Raw genomic sequence first — 23,073 nt, forward strand, 5'->3', positions numbered from 1 at the left:
ACTTGGTGGAACGCTCTGTCACAAGAGACTAGGCCCTGCGGGACTTGATATCTTTCCACAGGGCCTGCAAGGCAGAGCTGTTCCACCTGGCCTTTGATTTGGACTCAGTCTGACCCTTATGTCAGACCCTTATGGTTTTGATCTATGGGCTACTTTTAAAATGAGACTGCATTTTAAATTGCATTTTAACCTGTATTTTAAATTGGTCCCCCCCCCCCATTATGTTTTATGGTAATTTTATTGGTGTTAATCGCCCTGAGCTCGGCTCTGGTTGGGGAGGGCGGGGTATAAATAATTTTTTTAAAAAATTATTATTATTAATGCCCAGAGTTTTCCGAGAAGAAGGATTCATCATGGAATTGTAGCTCTGTGAGCAGGGCAATAGGGGTTTCATAACAACTCTCAGCACTTCAAACTACAGCTCCCATGATTCTTTGGGGAATGCCATACTTGATCAAAGTGGTACAATACTGCTTTAATATATGGTGTGGATGAGGCCATAGAGCAGGAGGGCGCTCTGCAGTCTAAGGTCCCCAGATCAAGGCAGGGAATCCAGAGTATGAGTGTCCCCAATAGATGGCTATCCACTCTCTGCTTCAAGACCTCCAGTCTACCATCCCCTAGTTCTGATTCCTTGTACAGTGGTACCTCGGGTTAAGTACTTAATTCGTTCTGGAGGTCCGTTCTTAACCTGAAACTGTTCTTAACCTGAAGCAGCACTTTAGCTAATGGGGCCTCCTGCTGTCGCCACGCTGCCGGAGCACGATTTCTGTTCTCATCCTGAAGCAAAGTTCTTAACCCGAGGTAATATTTCTGGGTTAGCAGAGTCTGTCACCTGAAGCGTCTGTAACCTGAAGCGTATGTAACCCGAGGTACCACTGTATCAGGCTTAGCAATTGCAGGAGCTTCCTACTACTCACTAACCAGAGGGCTCAACATCACGTACCACTATTGCATACCCTCCAGCTACTCAGTTGTAGTTCAGCAACATCTGGATGGCCAAAGTTACCCCACATCTGCATGCAATGGGTAGCTCGCCAGGCTGTGTTCCAGCCTGGCTTCCTGAAGCCCAAGCCCTGCAGTCAAGCAAGGCCTCAAAGAGTGAGGGAAAAGCAATGCATATGAAAAATGGGGAAGTTGTAGCTGGTGATCGAAGATGCTAAGTACCTAAATCCAATGATGACTTCTCGGGAGCTCTGGCAGGCTGGATTTTCTGCTCAGCATCCACACTGATAAGGTCTGGATTGTCTGCCTTTTTCCTGTGAGTTGAAGCCTTCAAGCTTTCCCCTCTTGAGGAATTCTCCAACTTTTTCACTTTGTTTTGGGTTTGGGATACTGGTTCGCTCAGGTCCAAGAGATCCAACCCTGTAGACAAAACTATCGCAGGCCCAACATAATGAAACCGTTTTAAGCACTCGCTTTTATTGGATGTGGCATTTCCAGTGTTCACGGCAAATCAAATTCTCAAACCTTAGAGCAAGTCAAGCTATCTCTGTATTTGGACTGGGTGGTCTGCCCTGTCCAAATTTAAAGGACAATAAGAGTGTGCTTATGTATCATATCTAATATGACTTCACAGCTAATAGCAGCTCCATGGGGACTATTTACACCAGGGAATCACCAGTGTTGGTGTTGACCTTTAAAGTCCTAAATGGCCTTGGTCCTGTATACCTGAAGGAGCGTCTCCACCCCCATCGTTCTACCCGGACACTGAGGTCTAGCTCCGAGGGCCTTCTGGCGGTTCCCTCACTGCGAGAAGCAAAGCTACAGGGAACCAGGCAGAGGGCCTTCTCGGTAGTGGCGCCCGCCCTGTGGAACGCCCTCCCACCAGATGTCAAAGAGAACAACTACCAGACTTTTAGAAGACATCTGAAGGCAGCCCTGTTTAGGGAAGCTTTTAATGTTTGATGCATTACTGTATTTTAATATTTTGTTGGAAGCAGCCCAGATGGGCAGGGTATAAATAAATTAATAATAATAATAATAATAATAATAATAATAATAATAATAATAATAATATTTTGCAGGGTTTGTGTGTGTGTGTTAAGGGCTAAATCCTTCTCCCTATTCTGATTCAAATCAGCTGCTTCTCTGGCTACCGTTACCTAAAATAAATGCTGCTTTGATTTTCCACAAGTATCACTAAAGTGTCAAACAATGTGATCAGCCAAACCATATGGAATACCATATAGCTCTCCTGAGTCTGTACTGGTGCAGTGAAGGATTACTTTTCTCTGGCATGAAAAGCTCCCTGCACGGAGAAAATAAACACACCACGACGCAGGGTTCCATGCGTCTGCCCACGACACTTCCACTTTCATTTGTTTCTTAAAAAGTGGAACATTCAAACATGTAATCCCTCTCTTGCTGCCTAAAGTGGAAGAGTGAAACCATATGCTTTTTCCTGCACATGTAGACTGGACATTAGGCAGAGTAATTATAGCTTGGTGGTGGACAGGGTGCAGGTGCAGAGCTACAGCCACAATCATTCTTTCATTTGCATTAACAACTGTGCCAAACGCCAGCATTTTATATATTTGGGTGGCGGGGTACACCCATGGGCAACACACCTTCAGTGTGCCCTGAAAGTTGCCACCTTTGCCACCATGGTCCACCTGTTTACCTATGGACCCAATCCATGCTACTGGCCAGAAGGAAGGGACAAGGCAAGAGGAGGCTGCTGTCCTTTCTGCTGCCTCCTGTCTTTTCCTGAATCCCTGGAAACAGAAGGGGAGCCAAGAAGCAATGGCAAAAAGGAAGAGGAAGGCCTGGACTGGAGAACTCCAGGGGGTCAGCAATGAGATCCCTGTTGAGGGGTTAGCAGGTGTCTGATGTTACCAACCACTGACATCAGCCTTGATTATCAATCCATTTCTCTTGCAGTTAGTTTGTGTTTCCATATCAAGGATTAGCAGTGGAGTGGTTTGGAGTTCAAAATGAATTGGAAAACATCGTTGTAAAAACACTGCATTGTTAATGAGACTCGAGGGCTCATTAAGAAACAATTATTAGATTCCATATGACAATAGGAATGATTGTGAGCATTGTGTTTAATTAAATCTTGCATTTTCTGCATATTGTTTTAGGGGAGTGCATTAATTAGGGATGCAGATATACATAATCAGCCGGCCCGATGTCAGAATTGGTGTATTTAGCAATTTGAGTTGATGCATGTTTTAACCTTGGATTTTCCTGGCTCCTCCATTGGAATTGTTTGTGTTTCTTTTATACATTGGGTGTTTTGGGTTAAAAAAATGTAAAAACAACTCAGAAATCTTTGAGCATAATCACTTTTAAGACACAATAACTCCAGTGGAAGAGTATGAGGCAGTGTTGTCCAAACTTTTTTCAAAGAGAGCCAGATTTGATGAAGTGAAGGGCCGTGAGGGCCGACCAAAGGGCCAACCGAAGCTGTTGACCTTTTTTAAGGATTAAAGTTGTTGAGGGGTTTTTTGGGATTTTTACCGCAGGAAATAAACTGCCACAGGGGCCAGATTAAACCAACCGGCGGACCAGACTCTTGGCAGGTTTTGAATAAACATACACAAATTTAGTGATTGATAACATGGTAGATAGATAATATAAGGACTGATATAATTTTATAATATGCAGAGAATAACATGTGCTGAGAAATCAGAGAGAGGAGCTGAGGGAAGTCTCGGGGAGGGGAGGGTTTGATGGGGAATGGGGAAAAAGGAGAAAAATAATGAAAATGATATGTTTTGATACACTGTTATGTTGAAATTGTTAATAATAATATAATAATAAACCAACTGGTGGGCCGGATTAGGCCTCTGAAACAGACTTTGAACATGCCTGGTATAAGGCATGTGGTTAACTTTGCTATTGAAATCAGTGAGACCTACGAAGGCTTAACTTTGGCTGACCTTTCCCATTGGGTTGCACCATAGAACCATAGCAGTAGAGCATCCGATTTGCATGCGGAAGAGCAGAGGTTCAATTCCTGGCATCTTCAGGCAGGGCTGAGTGACTCCACTAGCACTGCCTGAGATCTGAAGAGGCGCTACTAATAGACAATACTGAGCTAGATGAAGCAAAGGTCTGACCCTGGCAGCTTCCTGTATTCCTATGTAACCTCTGTGGCCTCAGTTTTAGGGAGATACGAAATTCTGTTTGTCATTCGAAGGCATGCTCGATCCCAGAAGTATTTTCATTTTGTTTGCTGTGCAGATTGTGCACTTTCACAAACAGCTTCATGCGATGCCCATTCTGTGAACACCAGTACGCTGGTCCAATAAGGAGGATCTGACCACATGTAACCAATGTGGATGAAGATATTCATGAGCATTCTCATCACCTCTGTTTGCCCCACTGCTTTCCTCTGGGGAAACCTGATCTTTAGTGCTAAATTGGAACAAACAGCAATTAAGTGGGGTAAGAGAACTTAAAAAAAAAAAGATAATATATTCCACATCTGGCAACCAAGGAGCTCCTTTGGTTTCAGATAGTACATGGGTAGATGAGTCTATAAAGCCAATTTTTTAATAACTCTGGAAGCGTATGAAAAATTGTGCGCTGGGCTTTTTAGACTCATACCCATGTACTATCTAAAACGCAAGGGGTACATTGGTTGTCAGATGTGATTCCCCTCCCTCCCAGCTCTCCTACCCCACTAATTGGATTTTCCACGGATTGCTGCCTGTTCCGATTTAGCTCTAAAAAGTGGGTTTTCCGGTGTGGCGAGGCAAATGCAGAACTGCTGGGACTCACACCTAGAAACCACGAGACGAGCGGGAAACCACTCGGACCCATGCTTCCTAGGTACAGGACAAACAGAAAGGTGGATGAGTCCTAGGTCCCAGGCAACCGAATGGATGCATCTCGTGAAATAGAGGGTGATATGTTATACGGTGGTTCCGCTCCTTTCTCCTGGGCCGTGTCCAGAAAGTGGTGTTGGGGGATGAGTGTTCAGACACCTGGGCTCTCACTTGTGGGGTGCCTCAGGGTTCCGTCCTCTCCCCCATGCTTTTTAATATCTATATGAAGCCGCTGGGAGAGATCATCAGGGGGTTTGGGCTGGGTGTTCATCAGTATGCAGATGACACCCAGCTCTACCTCTCCTTTAAATCAGAACCAGTGAAGGCGGTGAAGGTCCTGTGTGAGTGCCTGGAGGCGGTTGGAGGATGGATGGCGGCTAACAGATTGAGGTTGAATCCTGACAAGACAGAAGTACTGTTTTTGGGGGACAGGGGGCGGGCGGGTGTGGGGGATTCCCTGGTCCTGAATGGGGTAACTGTGCCCCTGAAGGACCAGGTGCGCAGCCTGGGAGTCATTTTGGACTCACAGCTGTTCATGGAGGCACAGGTTAATTATGTGTCCAGGGCGGCTGTCTACCAGCTCCACCTGGTACGCAGGCTAAGACCCTACCTGCCCCGGACTGTCTTGCCAGAGTGGTGCATGCTCTAGTTATCTCCCGCTTGGACTACTGCAACGTGCTCTACGTGGGGCTACCTTTGAAGGTGACCCGGAAACTGCAATTAATCCAGAATGCGGCAGCTAGACTGGTGACTGGGAGTGGCCGCCGGGACCACATAACACCAGTCCTGAGAGATCTGTTTCCGAGCACAATTCAAAGTGTTGGTGCTGACCTTTAAAGCCCTAAACGTCCTCGGTCCTGTATACCTGAAGGAGCATCTCCACCCACATCGTTCAGCCCGGAGACTGAGATCCAGTGCGGAGGGCCTTCTGGCAGTTCCCTCATTGCGAGAAGTGAGTTTGCAGGGAACCAGACAGAGGGCCTTCTCGATGGTGGCGCCCACCCTGTGGAACACCCTCCCTTCAGATGTGAAGGAAATAAGCAGCTATCCTATCTTTAAGACATCTGAAGGCAGCCCTGTTTAGGGAAGTTTTTAATTTTTAACGCTGTACTGTTTTTAACATTTGATTGGGAGCTGCCCAGAGGTGGCTGGGGAAACTCAGCCAGATTGGCGGGGTATAAATATATTATTATTATTATTATTATTATTATTATTATTATTATTATTATTTGCACCCTCACATCACGCCTGTAATTAGCTAGAGTAGAATTGAAGCCCTTCACTGAAATCCTAAACAAAATGTCTGGTATGCAATCCCCAGTGGGACTTGTTTCTAAGCAAGCATCACTAAGTAAGGAAGTCCAGTAAGGTAGAGCCACTATCCCGACACCTGCAATTCCCAGCACCCTCAACAAACCAGGATTCTTTTTTTTGGGGGGTGAGTATATTACTGTTGGACAAAATCCCATTTGCTTGGCCCCAGTGTCATTCAGAAAAAATGAAGCTGTGTGGGATTCTTTTAGGTGACATTCTGAAGCTATTTCCCCTACCCGTTTTGCTGATGCTGTGAGTTTATTCCCTCCCCTCCCAACTCGCTCGACTTTAACGTGTTTGAACATCTGTGTCAGTGTGGCTTAGCTAAGTTGGCATATACATGGTTCGTAAGAGGATTTCGACAAGCTCATGAAAGGCATCAACAGTTATTAAGCAGAAAAGAGGATATAGAGGTCATATACAGGATGTCCCCAAACCTCTGGGACTGGTAGAAAAACGGGGAGTGACTGACAGAGGGTGGAAGACGTGTGAATGTTTCATGGCATCTCCTTCCTTTTTGCAAAAATATAGATAAATGCTGGGCTGGCTGGATCTGTGGTGTACCAGAGTTTTGTGGTCATTTTGGTATTGGCTATATATCAAAAATGCAAATGTCTCTTTCCCCAGTGATAGCCATGAGAACAGGTCAATTAGGGTTACCCCAACTTTGTGCAAATCTCTGGGTGAATTACAGACACAGTTAAAATGCAACCATCAAATTTAACATTAAAGCAACAATATCCCCAAATATATAGATTAGGGGGTCAAGCCTTTAGTATGGCAGGCCTGCCCTGTGGAACACTTTGCCACTAGAGGTTTAGCAGGAACTGTCTCCCTTCAAATTGTACTGTTCAGACAGACCTTCACAATATGCCTTTCTCTTATTAACCAACTGATACCTGTTTTATTGATTGATTATGTTTTATGGCTATTTATAGGCTGGCTTTATTATGTTTTGTATGTTGTGAGCTGCCTTGATCAGCTTTACGAAAGTGCAGAGTATAAATATTATCTATTCACTGCATGTCTACCCCACCTCTTCTCCAAGGAGCTCAAGCTGGTTTACATGGTCCAACCCTTCCTCAGTCAATCCCTACAACAACCCTGTGAGGTAGGGTAGACCGTGACTGGCCCAAGGTCACCCAGTAAGCTTCATCCCAGTGGGGATTTGAAGGCTGGTCTCACAGGTCCTAGTCCAACACACTAACCACTGCACCACACTTAAAATCTATCTATCTATATCTATATCTATATCTATATCTATAAGCTATCATCTATCTATATCATCTATCTATCTATCATCTATCTATCTATCTATCTATCTATCTATCTATCTATCTGTCAGGGTTTTAGGGAGAGAGGAGACAGAGAGCGAGGGCGAGGAGGAAGAGGACGACAACGAGCCGAGGTTGTCCCAAAGTCCGTCTAGCGAATCAGAGGATTCCCAGAAGGGAGCCCCCCTGGTCAGGCCAAGGGGCAATAATAATAATAATAATAATAAATTTTATTTATATCCCGCCCTCCCCAGCCGAAGCCGGGCTCAGGGCGGCTAACAACAATCAACAATCAAACAATCAAATATTCACACATTCTAAAAATATTACATTATAAAAATCAATTAAAATCAAATTAATGGCAACTAATTAAGCAAGATTCTAAGCAGGTTGCCAGAGGAGGGAGTCAGGCTGCGCCCTGACCAAAGGCCTGGTGGAACAACTCTGTCTTGCAGGCCCTGCGGAAGGATGTCAGGTCCCGCAGGGCCCTAGTCTCTTGTGACAGAGCGTTCCACCAGATTGGAGCCGCAGCCGAGAAGGCCCTGGCTCTAGTTGAGGCCAGCCTAACCTCTCTGAGGCCTGGGACCTTGAGGATGTTATTATTTGCAGACCGTAGGTTTCTCTGTGGGGCATACCAGGAGAGGCGGTCCCGTAGGTACGAGGGTCCTAGGCCGTATAGGGCTTTAAAGGTTAAAACCAGCACCTTAAACCTGATCCTGTACTCCACCGGGAGCCAGTGCAGCTGGTATAGTACCGGTTGAATGTGATCTCGCAGCGAAGACCCCATAAGGAGTCTCGCCGCGGCATTCTGCACCCGCTGGAGTTTCTGGGTCAGTCTTAAGGGCAGCCCCACGTAGAGCGAGTTACAATAATCCAGTCTGGAGGTGACCGTCGCATGGATCACAGTGGCTAGGTCAGGGCGAGAGAGATAAGGGGCCAACTGCTTAGCTTGGCGGAGATGAAAAAATGCCGCCTTTGTTATAGCTGTAATCTGCGCCTCCATAGAGAGGGAGGTGTCGAAGATTACACCCAAACTCTTAACGGACGGTGCTGGCACTAGTTGCACCCCCGCAAGAGATGGGAGTTGCCCCCTCAATCCCATATCATCCCGCCCCAGCCAGAGGACCTCTGTCTTCGAAGGATTTAACTTCAACCGGCTCCCACGTAACCATCCAGCCACAGCTTCCAGACATCTCGCCAGTGTATCGGGGGCCGAGTCAGGATGGCCATCCATCAACAGATAGAGTTGGGTGTCATCGGCATACTGATGGCAACCCAGCCCAAAACTCCGGACAAGCTGGGCGAGGGGGCGCATAAAGATGTTAAAAAGCATCGGGGAGAGAATCGCACCCTGAGGCACTCCACACACCAAGGAGTGGCGCGATGACAATTCCCCCCCGAGCGCCACCCTCTGTCCCCGACCAGAGAGAAACGAGCGCAGCCATTGAAGGACTGTGCCCTGGATCCCCACGTCGGCAAGGCGGTGGTCCAGGAGTTCATGATCGACCATGTCGAAGGCTGCTGACAGATCTAGAAGAATCAGCAGCCCCGACCCGCCTCGATCCAGCTGCCTACGGAGATCATCTGTTAGGGCGACCAGAGCCGTCTCGGTCCCATGGCCAGCACGGAAGCCGGACTGGAATGGATCCAGAGCAGATGTTTCATCCAGAAACCTACCAAGCTGTTCAGCAACCGCTCTCTCAATCACCTTACCCAGGAATGGAAGATTCGAAACCGGGCGGTAATTGGATAGATCTAAGGGATCTAATGATGTTTTCTTTAAGAGCGGACGCACCACTGCCTCCTTCAGTTCCCCTGGGAATATCCCGGTGCCAAGGGACAAATTGATGATATCCCCCAGGGGGGCCCGCACCTCGTCTGGACACGCTCTAATCAGCCATGACGGGCACGGGTCAAGAGGACAGGTGGTGGGCTTTCCAGCTTGGAGGAGTCTGTCCACATCGGCTGGAGATATCCGGTCAAAATGGTCCAATACTGAACCCGAGGACAGTCGAGGGGCCTCCAGTTCCTTTATTGTATCCAAATTGGCAGGGAGGTCATGGCGGAGCAACAGGACCTTCTCCGCAAAAAAGCTCGCAAATGCCTCACAGCTGTGTGTCAGATTGTTATTTAAATTTGGCTGTCCTTCAAGGGACGTTAAAGACCGAATTATACTAAATAATTGCGCCGGGCGAGAGCTAGCGGATGCAATGGAGGCCGAGAAGTAAGACTTCTTAGCGGCCTTCACAGCCATCTCATAGGTTTTCATAAAAACCCTATAAGATGTTCTTGAGGCTCCGTCACGGGCACCCCGCCATACTCGCTCTAGCCGTCTGAGGTCCCGCTTCATTTTCCGAAGCTCCTCGGTAAACCAGGGAGCCCGGTTTCTGCGGGGTCGCAGAGGGCGCTTAGGTGCGATCTCATCGATGGCTGCCAGGAGCTGGGTATTCCAGCCCTCAACAAGCTCAGTCAATGAGTCGCCAGGGAGAGCAAGGTCCCGCAAGGCTTGACGGAATCTATCAGGGTCCATCAGCCTCTGCGGGCGAGCCCAAATCGGCTCGCCACCTAAGCAGGGTGGGGGTGGAAAGTCAATCCTGGCTTTCAGAGCATAGTGATCAGACCATGGCACCTTCATCGAAGGAGACATGATCACATCTATACCGGCACCAAAGATCAAATCCAGCGTGTGGCCTGCTTGATGTGTGGGGCCCGAAACAAACTGGGAGAGCCCTAGTGTCGCCATGGAAGACACCAGGTCCAGAGCCTGTGAGGAGGGAGCGGCATCAGCATGGAAGTTGAAGTCTCCCAATACCAATAGGTTAGGGAACTCCAAGGCCCAGCCGGCCACCGCCTCCAGCAGGCCTGACAGGGTGGCTGCTGGTGCGCTAGGTGGCCGGTACACCAGCCAGACAGCCAAGCTCTCCTCGGAGCCCCACACTAGGCCAACACATTCAATGCCGGGGATCGATGGCGATGGTAGAGCCCTGAAAGAACAATCTTCCCGGATTAATAATGCCACCCCTCCCCCCCGGCCCACAGTCCGTGACTGGTGGAGGACAGAGAAACCCGGGGGCGCCATCTCTCGTAAGGTAACTGTTACCCCTTCGCGCACCCAGGTCTCCGTCACACAAGCCAGGTCGACCCCCTGCGAGGTAAAGAAATCTCGCAGGGTGGCGGTTTTGTTGCCTATAGACCTGGCATTGCACAACACCAGTGAAGGAGGTGAGTAATCCTTGCTCACCCTACCCTCGTCTCTTGGGATGGGGCGCAGATTGGAAGGGGTACGAGCATATCCGTATCTCGATCCCCTTCGCTTATAACATCTGCCCCCACCGCCATACCTCCCTCGCCCCTCCACGGTAGCAATCCCAAGCCTCATAGTAACCTCCATTTACAAAATAGAAAAACAAAACAACCAAAAAACAATTGTGCCCAAACAAAAACCGATCCCCACCCCACTCAATATCCCACCCCAAAACAGAACAAGATAGAACGAAACAAGAATACATAGATAAAACCCACCATTCATGGTGGTACAACAAAATAAGCAATAAAAACACGTTTAAAACACATTAAAATATATAAAACATCTTTAGCATTTGCTGCAGCAGCACCGTCCTTATCAGGGAGGTGAGCCTGGGCCCCACCCCCTAGGCCAGATGGAATTAGCCTGAGGAGGGAGAGGCCTTACACTCCAAGCACTCACGATGCAGCAGCAGCAATGTCCCTGGCCTCAGTGAGGCCTCTTAAAGCCGTGGCGAAGGTGAGCCTGGGCCCCGCCCCCTAGGCCAGATGGAGTTAGCCTAAGGAGGGAGAGGGAGAGGCCTTACACTCCAAGCACTCACGATGCAGCAGCAGCAATGTCCCTGGCCTCAGTGAGGCCTCTTAAAGCCGTGGCGAAGGTGAGCCTGGGCCCCGCCCCCTAGGCCAGATGGAGTTAGCCTAAGGAGGGAGAGGGAGAGGCCTTACACTCCAAGCACTCACGATGCAGCAGCAGCAATGTCCCTGGCCTCAGTGAGGCCTCTTAAAGCCGTGGCGAAGGTGAGCCTGGGCCCCGCCCCCTAGGCCAGATGGAGTTAGCCTGAGGAGGGAGAGGGAGAGGCCTTACACTCCAAGCACTCACGATGCAGCAGCAGCAATGTCCCTGGCCTCAATGAGGCCTCTTAAAGCCGTGGCGACGGTGAGCCTGGGCCCCGCCCCCTAGGCCAGATGGAGTTAGCCTGAGGAGGGAGAGGGAGAGGCCTTACACTCCAAGCACTCACGATGCAGCAGCAGCAATGTCCCTGGCCTCAGTGAGGCCTCTTAAAGCCGTGGCGAAGGTGAGCCTGGGCCCCGCCCCCTAGGCCAGATGGAGTTAGCCTAAGGAGGGAGAGGGAGAGGCCTTACACTCCAAGCACTCACGATGCAGCAGCATCGTAGAGTGGGAAGCAGTCAGAGAGAGGGGAACGAAGAGGGAATCCCCAGTGGGAGTGGCAAAGCGGGACCAGCTCCCCCGTCGGAACGGAGTGGAGGGGGGGGAGTTGCCAGTGTGTCAGAAAGAGCAGGACAGGAAGGAGGAAGGGGGAGGAGTTCGGAGCAAGACGTCCTGCCTGAAAGGGAGGAGTGTAGTACCGAGAGCAGCGTAACTGTAGAAAGGAAGGTCAGAGGCAACGTACGCGCGCCAAGTTCAAATATAGAGGCGCGCGGAAATGAGGAGAGCTCTGAGGAGGAGCCTGGTGCCAAAGCACGAAGGAGGGGGGAGCAGGCGGGAGAAGACTCAGCCTCTGGGGAGTCCCGGAAAGAGGGAAGACAGGGGGGCAGGAAGACCCTGCGGAAAAGGAAAGAGAGGAAAAGGTGGAGCAGTACAAGCCTCTTAAATTGGTGCAGGGGAGGGACGGACTCAGAGGGGACTTCTAACATCTAAGGGTAACAGATGCGGAGCCACGGAGTTGGGATGTAATGGCTACAATGATCTTCAATAAATCCTTTTGTACATAACTTGGACTGGACTTTGGTCTCTTGTGAGCTGGGACCTCGGGTGGCTCTGACACTATCTATCTATCTATCTATCATCTATCTATCTATCTATCATCTAGCTATCTAGCTATCTAGCTATCTAGCTATCATCTATCTATCATCTATCATCTATCATCTATCTATCTATCTGTCTGTCTGTCTGTCTATCTATCTATCTATCTATCTATCTATCTATCTAATCTATCTATCATCTATCTATCTATATCTATCTATCTATCTATCTATCTATCTATCTATCTATCTATATCTATCTCTATCATCTATCTATCCATCTATCCATCTATCCATCATCTATCTCAAAGAAACAGTGATAAACTGGATAATTACATTCCCTAAGAAACACTCATCTGAACGAAAAGGAAAAAGGCCACAGCTCAGTAGCAGAGCACTTTTTATGCATACAGAGGGTCCCAGATTCAGTTCTTGGCAACACCTGTTAAAATGCCAGGGTAGTAAGTGACATGAAAGGGCTCTTCCGGAGACCCTGAAGGGACACTGCCAATCAGAGCAGACAACACTAGGCAATTTGCCTGACCCGTCATAATGCAGCCTCCTGTTTCCCCCAGAGGAGATAAACAACAATGGAAAGGTTTACTGAGGTCCATATTAAGGACAAAGCAAGCTGCCATATACTAAACCACACCACTGGTCCATCTAGTTGGATATTGCCCCTGCTGTATGGTTGCCCTTCTCCAAGGTTTCAGACAGGAGACTCTTCCACACCTACCTGAAGATGCCAGGGGCTGAACCTGGGTCCTTCTGTATGCAACATATATGTTTTATCATAGCACTATGGGCATTTCCTCTTCTGGAAGTGAACTTCCTGGCCTAAACATTAGGTCATCTTTTTCTAGTCTGGCCCTGACACCTTGTATGCCAAGTGACCCTTTGTCAATGTTCTGACTCTGCAGCCCTCAAGGTTGTGCTGCTCAGATCCTGCCCTTCCTCAGTGCCTATTTTGAATTCTTGAAAGCAGCAGTGAATTCTTCTTCTTCTTCTTTTTACTTAGCATAAGAACTGCCTTCCTAGGTCAGACAAATAAAGCATCCAGCCCAGAATATTGTCTCCAGTAGCAGCCGCCAATAAAAGCTCTTAGGGGAGATGCACTCAGCGGCACAAAGCAGTCTTCTGATGGAGACTTATAGATGTTTTAAAAGTGATGACTTGCCCCTCAACCCTCTTAGGTAAAATTTCTGTTTGAGAACAGTTTTTATTCCTTCATAGAAGGAGAGAAGGTAGCTGATAAATGGCTTTTGAGGTAGAGAAGAAGCAATGGGCACCAGGAAGCTGGCAGAAGAAGATGATGCAACAGTAGATATATTTGGACAAGGAAGCAGAAGATTAAGTCAAGATCAAACGCACGAGGACACAGAGAACAGAGGACTATGGCGAAGGATGGGAGTCAGATGAAAGGCTAAAAATATGAAAGTAGGTCAAAAGATAGATGTAAATGTGCCTCACTTTTTCCTCTTCAAGGACAGTTTGACCAGCAATTAGGCCAAGGATGGGGAACTTATGGCCTCTCAGTTGCTGTTGGACTACAACTGTTGTAATGCCTAATGACTGGCCATACTGATTGGTGCTGGCGAGAGTCTGACAACTGTTGGACGCCTAACAGCAGGGTTCATTCACTTAGTAAACTAAGGGTTAATTTTGTTGACAGGCAGCTAACCAAGAGAGGTGGTGACAGTGGAGATGTTTCCTAGTAACCAGTCAGAATGGCATGATACTTGCTGAGGTACCACACACTCTGATTGGCTGTGTAGTTCTGAGGGAGTTTTCTCCTGTGTGTGTAGTTGCAAGTCTTCCTGCTGTGAACAAGGCCTGAATTAAGAAAGGCAAAACCTCTCTGTTTATTTCGCTTCATATCATCTACAGCTTTTGTTCCTTTTACCCAGCAAAATATTATCAGTTTCTTTTGCATTCTGGACTCTGCCTGCAAGTGGCTCTGCTAACAACACCAGTTTGCCCTTCCTTGAATTAAGCCTTCAGAGTGTGTGTGTGTGTGTGTGTGTGTTTGCACCCCTTTCTATTAGGATTATGCTGGAAACGCATAACTCTCCACTTCATGAGCTTTTGAAGGGTGGTGGAGTAGGGGAACAGCTAAATGCCAGACAACATCCAAGAATTGCTTTGAACATGACCAACAGTAGTAGAACTTTCAGTTACCTGCTGTATTGGACGTCACAGGCCTTGCAATGGCTTCTGATTTGGTTTCGCAAAGAAAGTCATCGATGGAGGGGCTCAGGAGGGGTCTGCTTTCTTGTTGCTCATTCACCAGCTAGTGACAGAAAAGCAAAAGTGGATGTGTGTGTTTGTGTGTGAGTCTCTCAAATGGCTGAACTATGCATAATAAGTCTTTCAAAAGCACAAAACAAAATGGATATAGCAATTGGGTGTGAGGCAGCAAATAAAAAAGAGAGACACCACTAAGCGGTACCTACGACACTCAACTTTAGATTTCAGCATTATATTCAGAATTCGAAAGAAATGTTTTACACAATTTATGATCAAATTAACCCAGATTTTGTGTGGCACTTCAGTAGCTGGCAGATACATTTTTGTATTTGTTATTTTCCACCTGGTAATTAGTCAGTGTTATAACATGCCCTTGCGTCTGAATTGACCTTCTTCCACCAGATGTTGTTGGACCACAACTCCCATCAGACTCAGCTAATATGGCCAATGGGGAGGCACCAGGTTAGAGTTGTTTGTCCAACAGCAACATCTGCAAGACACCAACTTGGGGAACGCTGCTCTAGATTAAGCAAGAAACTTCAGGAAGTCATCCCAACTCAGGCTAGAAATGCAAAAGAAGATATGAGTCGCATCAACACCATACATTTAAAACACTTCTACAGTTATGGCTCCCCCTGTAAAAAGAAGAAGAAAAGACAATGGGAACTATAGTTTTTAAGGGTGCTGGGAGTTGTAATTCTGATATGTTTTCTAAGAACTCTCAGCATCCTGTATGGTGCGGATGTGACCATGGGGGCAGAGATGTGCTTGCAGCTTTCCCCTCATCCAATTTAGCTGTACAATTGCCTAAGTAAACAAAAAGCAAGCTTCCAATTTGAACTTTGAGATGAGCTAAAGGGCAGCAAAACACCAGTGGATATAAAGTAGGGTCAAACCTGACTAACTGCTGGGTGGAGAACAAACCAGGGACTCCTAGCAGCATAACCAAGCAAAGAGTTGGGGATACAATCCATACGTTGAAGATGGCATACATGCCTTACATTTAAAGCACATGGCTTCCCCAAAAGAATGCTGGGCACTGTAGCTTGTTAAGGTTGCTGGGAATTTTAGTACTGCAAGGGGCAAACTCCTTCTTTGGAGGAAGCAATGCGCTTTAAATGTACAGTGTGAACGCAGCTCAGCAGATCTCAGAAACCCCCTTTCAGGGTTTTCAAGGACTGCTTGAATAGGACATTCCAGTCCTTCAACAGCAATGGCAGACATACGGGGCCACGGACTGTAAATCTGGAAGCAACCAGGTTGGCAAAGCTTGCTAGAGCCCAATGACAAACTCATTCTCTGAGTGTGGATCCTTATTGAGGGACAATGGCACCATCCTCATACAAGCAGAAGTGCCACCAGGCTTGGGAAGACCTAAAGAGCTGCAAGAGGACCATTAGGTTTTTGTTTTTTTAAGGGGTGGGACTGGAGGTGAGAGCCTCAAAAACAATCCACAGTGGACTGACCAAGCAACTCTGTGTGCCAGTGGGGTGTGGGGGATTTTAGGGTGCTGTGGGGAAAGATCCTGCCTGGAATCCCAGACAGTAGCTTTCCTCATGGCAACATTTTCTCGCAGTTCCCACTTGTCTGTGATAATTGCAATCCTTTATATTTATGTATACAGGCTGTGAATGCCCTGTGGAGATTTGCTGTCGTAGATGGGAAGAAAAAGTATACATCAATCTCTCCCTCCTGTTACCATCCATGGGTGACCTGCACACCCATCAAGCTCTGGATTGCACTTCAATGTGCTAAACCATCAGCTCCAGTGCACATGTGGGAATTTGGATGGGCAAATGGTGGCTACATTGTTCACTTCAGGGCCAAGAAATGCTCTGTGCATGTAATTGTACTGAAACAATTGTGGCATTCCTTATGCCTATGAAACTACATGCCCACATCAGACCCCGTGATGTGGAACACAGAGTTTACTGAGAACCCTCAACCTGCTTCCAAGTTTTCATTGATTAGCTGTCTTACTTTTCAATCTATTATTCGACTCATTAAGTGGCTAAAATAAATCATTTTGTGGCACTATGCTGAGGCTATTGAATTAAGATAACTGCTTCATCTCATGAGTGAACATAACCAGATAATATATTATTTTGAAAGGTCATCTTAGAAGAAATTTGTTGTACCATGATACTGTTTGCCACCAGGTGATGAGTATGAGGTCAGCTCCCTGTTGTTGTTTGTAAAGCATTTTTAAAAATAAACAGATCTGCTGATGGAGTGACAGCAGTTTCATCCACAACTTTAACGGAATTCTGCCATTTCAAAAATAAAATAAAGAATGCTAGAGAGACGATGAATAATGCCATGTTTTGAGGTGGAAAAATACCGGTAATTGTTTAGCTCTACCGTGGAACTCTATGGGCTGCATAAATCAAGGGTAAGAGCAGGACTTTTTTTTCAGCCTGAACTCGCTGCAACTCAGTTCTGGCACATCTCAGGTGGTTGCCATTGCCATTATAAGAGAACAAGGGAGTTCCGGCACCTCTTTTTGTAGAAAAATAGTACTGGGTAAGAGGAAATGAAAGGGTCGTGGGTGGCGTTGTGGGTTAAACCACAGAGCCTAGGACTTGCTGATCAGAAGGTTGGCAGTTCGAATCCCCGCGACGGGGTGAGCTCCCGTTGCTCGGTCCCTGCTCCTGCCCACCTAGCAGTTCAAAAGCACCTCAAAGTGCAAGTAGATAAATAGGTAAGGGAAGGTAAACGGCGTATCCGTGCGCTGCTCTGGTTCGCCAGTAGCGGCTTAGTCATGCTGGCCACATGACCCAGAAGCTGTACGCCGGCTCCCTTGGCCAATAAAGTGAGATGAGTGCCGCAACCCCAGAGTTGGTCACGACTGGACCTAATGGTCAGGGGTCCCTTTACCTTTAAGAGGAAATGAAAGGTTGGGAAATGGCTTGGGTCAAGATAGCGAAGAGAGTTTCCTGAGGGATACCAGTGCAGAGGGCATTATGGAAGTCAGCTCCAGCAACAATGTGAACACAACCCTGGGCTGTGTACAAATGTAACACGATTCATTGCTCACATCCTGAGCCCTTAACCTGCACTGGTTGGAGGAAGGGGATGAATTGCAATAGATATGAACTTCCCAAATGTGTTGCTTGAGGCAGGCCTCCAATCATCAACCAGTTTTGCTGGAAAGCCTATCCACATTGGCCAAGGTGGGACCAGTCCATTCAGATCCTGCAATGTGCCTTCAAGCAGGCCAGTCTTTGCTTCCTGTGGATGGGAGCTGGGAGGCTGGTCCATCACAGCAAATGGCACTGCCCCACCAAGCTCAGCTAGGCCTCCCACCATCCGCCATCTGCCATCTTACTTACATCCAGGCCACTGGCTGTTGGCTTCCTCCTGCTTCAGTCTCAGTGCTGCCATTTGTGGAACCCAGCAGAGAGGAGAAGGGGGGCAAAACTAGCATGAGCTGCCTCTGCCTGTCGTTGACACTGGCACCATCTACTGCTGGCCTCTCTACCAGTACTCACTTAGTATTGGTAGAGTCTACCTAGTCTATCATGGTAGACTTAGGCACGGTCTACCATGAGATGAGGGAGAGAAGGCAGGAGGCTGGGGAAGTGACAAATTTGGCCCGGGTTTTTCAAAATTACCAATCCCTGATCAAAATGTGAAGGATTGTCAGTGTGCTTGTCAATGGCTCCTGGCTAATTTCCCAGGAAATCAGAGAGGCAGAGAAAGAGGAAGCTTTTCAGTTCTTTCAGGAACTCAAAGAAGCCCGAGAAATGCACCTACTCAGAACCAAAGTTGCTCCGAGTAAAGCTCTTTCCTCATTCTGGCCATTACTTTCCTATCAGTGAGACTCCTCCTGCTGCTTATGGTGGCAAACTTCCTTTGGGCTCTCTGTTCAGCTATTCACATTGAACATCTGGTTTTGGAGAAGGTGGGGGCTCTGGTAGACTCTCCAGAGACAGCCGGTCATTTAGCTGCTGCACAGGCTGTCTCTGTCCAATGCCACCTTGTTCCTACTCTCTGCCACCCATTATTTCCCAACTCCTATCTTCTTCTAGCATGTGCCCTGTCTCATGGGATGCGGGTGGCGCTGTGGTCTAAACCACTGAATCTTTTGGACTTGCCGATCAGGAGGTCGGCAGTTCGAATACCCATGGCAGGGTGAGCTCCCGTCACTTTGTCCCAGCTCCTGCCAACCTAGCAGTTCGAAAGCACGCCAGTGCAAGTAGATAAATAGGTACCACTGTGGTGGGAAGGTAAACGGTGTTTCCGTGTGCTCTGGTTTCCATCACAGTGTTCTGTGCCAGAAGCAGTTTAGTCATGCTGGCCACATGACCCGGAAAGCTGTCTGTGGACAAACGCCAGCTCCCTTGGCCTGAAAGCGAGATGAGGGCCACAATCCCATAGTTGCCTTTGACTGGACGTAACCATCCAGCGGTCTTTACCTTACCTGCCCTGTCTCAAACCATGCTTGTAGGTCTATACTCTCTGCCCCTCCCTCCTCTCTGAAAGGCTCCTGGGAAGGCAGTCTCCACCAGTCCTCCTCAACGGCCCAGCCCCTGACGCCCCTCAGAGTGTTTTGATCCCCTCAACTTTGCAGGACAGTGGAACAGATGTCAACTATTCACTCCCATTTTTCTTACAGCAGACCAGTACAGCTGCATTTTTTAGAATTTGTACATAGACTTTACCAGAATATCGTGTGGTTTAGCTAGGCAGCAGTGGCAACTATGCTATGGCATGCCCTCCAACACCTTGATTCCCCAAACTGGGATGCACATCTTCCTCTTCGTGTTACCACACGAGTCACATGACCCACACAAGGTCACGGAGGCCATCTTGCGAAAGTATCTTGCGTCCTTTTCTAAGCTTAAAATGCCCTGATGTCAAAAACTTTCCATTATGAGCACGAACGCTGATGTCATTATTCTGATTCATTATTAGTAATTAAAGTCATTAGTAACTTTAAAAAATCCAAAAACAAAAGTAGCTCAAAGTGGTTTACGGCAACAAATAAATAAATAACATATACATTAAAAACTGGCATAAAACTAATAACATGTAAAATATGTTTGTATTTTTTAAAAAGGCAGGACTAAAACATCCCACCCACTGATAAAAGGAAAGCCTGGTGGAAAGGATTTAAAAAACAGCAACAACAAAAAACCCTGGTGCCTAAAGATAAGGTAGGTGAGCCTCCATTAAGTTGTAAATGGTCAATTAATAAAGAGAATTATTCTGTGAGAGACATTCAGATAAACGAGACATTTAAGCAGGACAGGAAAATTGGATTTCAGAAGGAGAGGTCAAAATTAGAAACAGAATTGTTAGAACCCAATACAAAAAATTTGTCAAGAATGTATAACTTGCTGTTGAAATGGAATACACAGGATGAAATGGTGAAATCAGCTATGATTAAATGGGCACAAGACATCGGTCATGACATTATGTTTGCTGACTGGGAACAGTTATGGACCACCGGTGTTAAATTTACGGCATGTAATGCCTTAAAAGAAAACATAATGAAAATGATCTATAGGTGGTACATGACCCCAGTCAAGCTTGCAAAAATTTACCATTTGCCCAATAACAAATGTTGGAAATGCAATGAGACTGAAGGCACTTTTTATCACCTTTGGTGGACCTGCCCGAGGGTTAAAGCCTTTTGGGAAATGATCTATAATGAAATTAAGAAAGTCCTTAAGTGGACCTTCCCTAAGAAACCTGAGGCTTTTCTCCTTGGTATGGTTGGCCAATTGGTGTCAAAAAAGGATAGGACCTTTTTTATGTATGCTACTACAGCAGCAAGAATTCTACTGGCAAAGTATTGGAAGATGCAAGAACTACCTACTCTGGAAGAATGGCAGACAAAGGTGATTGACTTTATGGGACTGGCAGAGATGACCGGCAGAATCCGCGACCAGGGGAAAGAGACAGTGGAAGAAGACTGGAAGAAATTTAAAATGTATCTTAAAAACTGTTGTAAAATTGAGGAGTGTTAAGATGTCAAGGGGTAAGAAACAGAGAATTACAGCTGTAACTAAAAAATTAAAGAAAACTTAATGAAAGGGAATTAAAGGGATTAATGGATTAAAGGGTTGCTAAAAAAAAAAATTGTAAAATAAGGATGCAGCGAAAGGGAGGTATGGGGAAGTCGGAGGAAAGAAGGTATATGAAAATAAGATTGTGAAATTATATGTGTTTGTTTTTGATTTGGTTTGTTTGTATTATGTGTTGTGTTTGGCTTTTTGTTCATGTGTTTAAAAAAAAAAATCTGAATAAAAAATATTTAAAAAAAAAAAATATTCTATGAGGTTTTGCTCCACCCCTTTATTTTGTTTATGTTGAATGAATGGATTTGTAGTTGGGGATTTATTTATTTAATTGATGAGAGGTTCAAGTTTCATCGCTTGCAATCTGCAGCCTGGGTTAAGCATAAAAGGAACAAAGGTACAGTGGTATCTTGGTACTCAAATGGCTTGACTCCCGAACAAATCGGCTCCCAAACGCCGCAAACCCAGAAGTGAGTGTTCCAGTTTGTGAACCTTTTTTTGGAAGCCGAACGTCTAATGGGCTTCCAGTTCCCTACACCCTCCTGTCCCAATTCACTGTACTGGAAATTATTTATTATTTCATAAAATGTATACACTGCTTGATTGTAAAGAAAACATCAAAGCAGTCTATAAAGAGAATAAAACCACATAATTATCAGCAAAAGCAGTTAAAAACAACAATTTAAAATACACATTCAACATTTCCGGGTAGGCTTGTCTAAAACAAAAATGTTTTTAGCATTCCTTTGATCTCTTGACCTGAGCCTCCTATTGTTTAAATGGGGTTGTTTTCTTGTGCATATTAATTATGGGTGCTTGTATTTTCAAGTTGGTGTAACTGGTTTTTATACTTGTAAACCGCTTAGAAGCCTCTTTTGGCATAAAGTGGTATATTAATTGATAAATAACAGCGTCAACTTCACCACCGGTGCTGGGGAGAACCCACAGCCACTCCTAGCAAGGGATGGAGAAAGAAGGCAGAGAGACTTTTTCCTCCTCCTCTCATAATACGTGAACCCACAGCCGTCCAATGAAGCCTAATGTTGGAAGATTCAGGAAGTACTATCTCATACAGTGCATAGTTAAGGTATGGAATTTGCTACCACAGGATGGATGGTTTTAAAAGGCAACGCAGGTGGCGCTGTGGGTTAAACCACAGAGCCTAGGACTTGCCGATCAGAAGGTCAGCGGTTCGAATCCCCACGACGGGGTGAGCTCCTGTTGCTCGGTTCCTGCTCCTGCCAACCTAGCAGTTCAAAAGCATGTCAAGTGCAAGTAGATAAATAGGTACCACTCCAGCGGGAAGGTAAACGGCGTTCCCGTGCGCTGCTCTGGTTTGTCAGAAGTGGCTTAGTCATGCTGGCCACATGACCCGGAAGCTGTACGCCGGCTCCCTCGGCCAATAAAGCGAGATGAGGGCCGCAAGCCCAGAGTCGGTCACGACTGGACCTAATGGTCAGGGGTCCCTTTACCTTTACTAAGTTTTGTGGAAGATAAGGTCTTCCATAATGTCTGTCTGCTCCCTTCAATATCGGAGGCAGTGTGCTAGGAACTGCAATTGAAATTGCTATTAGGGTCACACACTGCTTGTAGACTTCCTGTGAGCATCTGGTTGGCCTTGGTGAGAACAGAATGCTGGACTAGATGGGCCTTTATTTTGATCCAGCAGTTCTGCTTTTACATTATTATTTTTAATAAGTACAAATAATAATACACAGCCTCATATTAAAATGCAGCTCAGTGGTTTTCCTTCCAGTTGAACAAGAGTCACTCTCTCTCTCTGTGTGTGTATATATATATACATAAAATAAAAAGTTAAACTGAAGTTCTTTGACTCTCATTCTTTCACGCTTACTTATGATAAAAACCAGCTAATAGAAAAATCTGTTTCATTTATATAAAGGGAAGGCAACTCAACTTATAGGCAGACAGCCAATTTCTGAGATCTGTTTCTTCAAGGTGGTTTTTATTTTATTTTTTAAATTATTCTCATGGGGATAGTCTGGCAGAAATTGTATGCGAAAAATAAGTAAAAGAGGCAATAAAACATTAACTTACAAACTGTCTGATTATCTGTTAATTGTTATGGCTTAAGAGCTCTTAGAGATAAATAAAGCCTACTGACAGTTGCCCAGAGATGATTTTTCAAGCTATGTTACAAAAATATGGTTTGCTTAGGCGTACGAGGAACAAGGATCAAAACGCAGGGCAAGGTCATCTCTACAATTAGGCAGAAGGAAGCAACTGCTTCAAGCAGCTACGGTACTTTTAGGTGTCATGAAAGGGCAAATGGTTACCGTAATTTTTAATGTAATATACCGTATTTTTCGCCCTATAGGACGCACTTTTCCCCCTCCAAAAATGAAGGGGAAATGTGTGTGCGTCCTATGGGGCGAATGCAGGCTTTCGCTGAAGCCTGGAGAGTGA

General features: G+C 46.4%; 1 protein-coding gene across 7 annotated transcripts in view; it reads right to left on the reverse strand.

The window, feature by feature from the left end:
* Window positions 1–23,073, reverse strand: part of PEX5L (peroxisomal biogenesis factor 5 like) — a 190,436-nt gene that overhangs the window by 34,865 nt on the left and 132,498 nt on the right. For 5 of the 7 annotated variants that reach the window (XM_081862473.1, XM_081862471.1, XM_081862470.1 and 2 more), the window contains 2 exons: window positions 14,552–14,663; window positions 1,168–1,377 (listed from right to left, as the gene is read on the reverse strand). In XM_081862473.1, coding sequence (XP_081718599.1) covers window positions 1,168–1,377; window positions 14,552–14,663 — 322 coding nt within the window. The remainder of the gene's footprint in view (window positions 1–1,167; window positions 1,378–14,551; window positions 14,664–23,073) is intronic. The other 2 variants (XM_081862472.1, XM_081862474.1) reach the window with 1 other exon arrangement.

This window comes from Podarcis erhardii, assembly GCF_964252035.2.
Source record: "Podarcis erhardii genome assembly, chromosome: 5".
Taxonomy (NCBI): domain Eukaryota; kingdom Metazoa; phylum Chordata; class Lepidosauria; order Squamata; family Lacertidae; genus Podarcis; species Podarcis erhardii.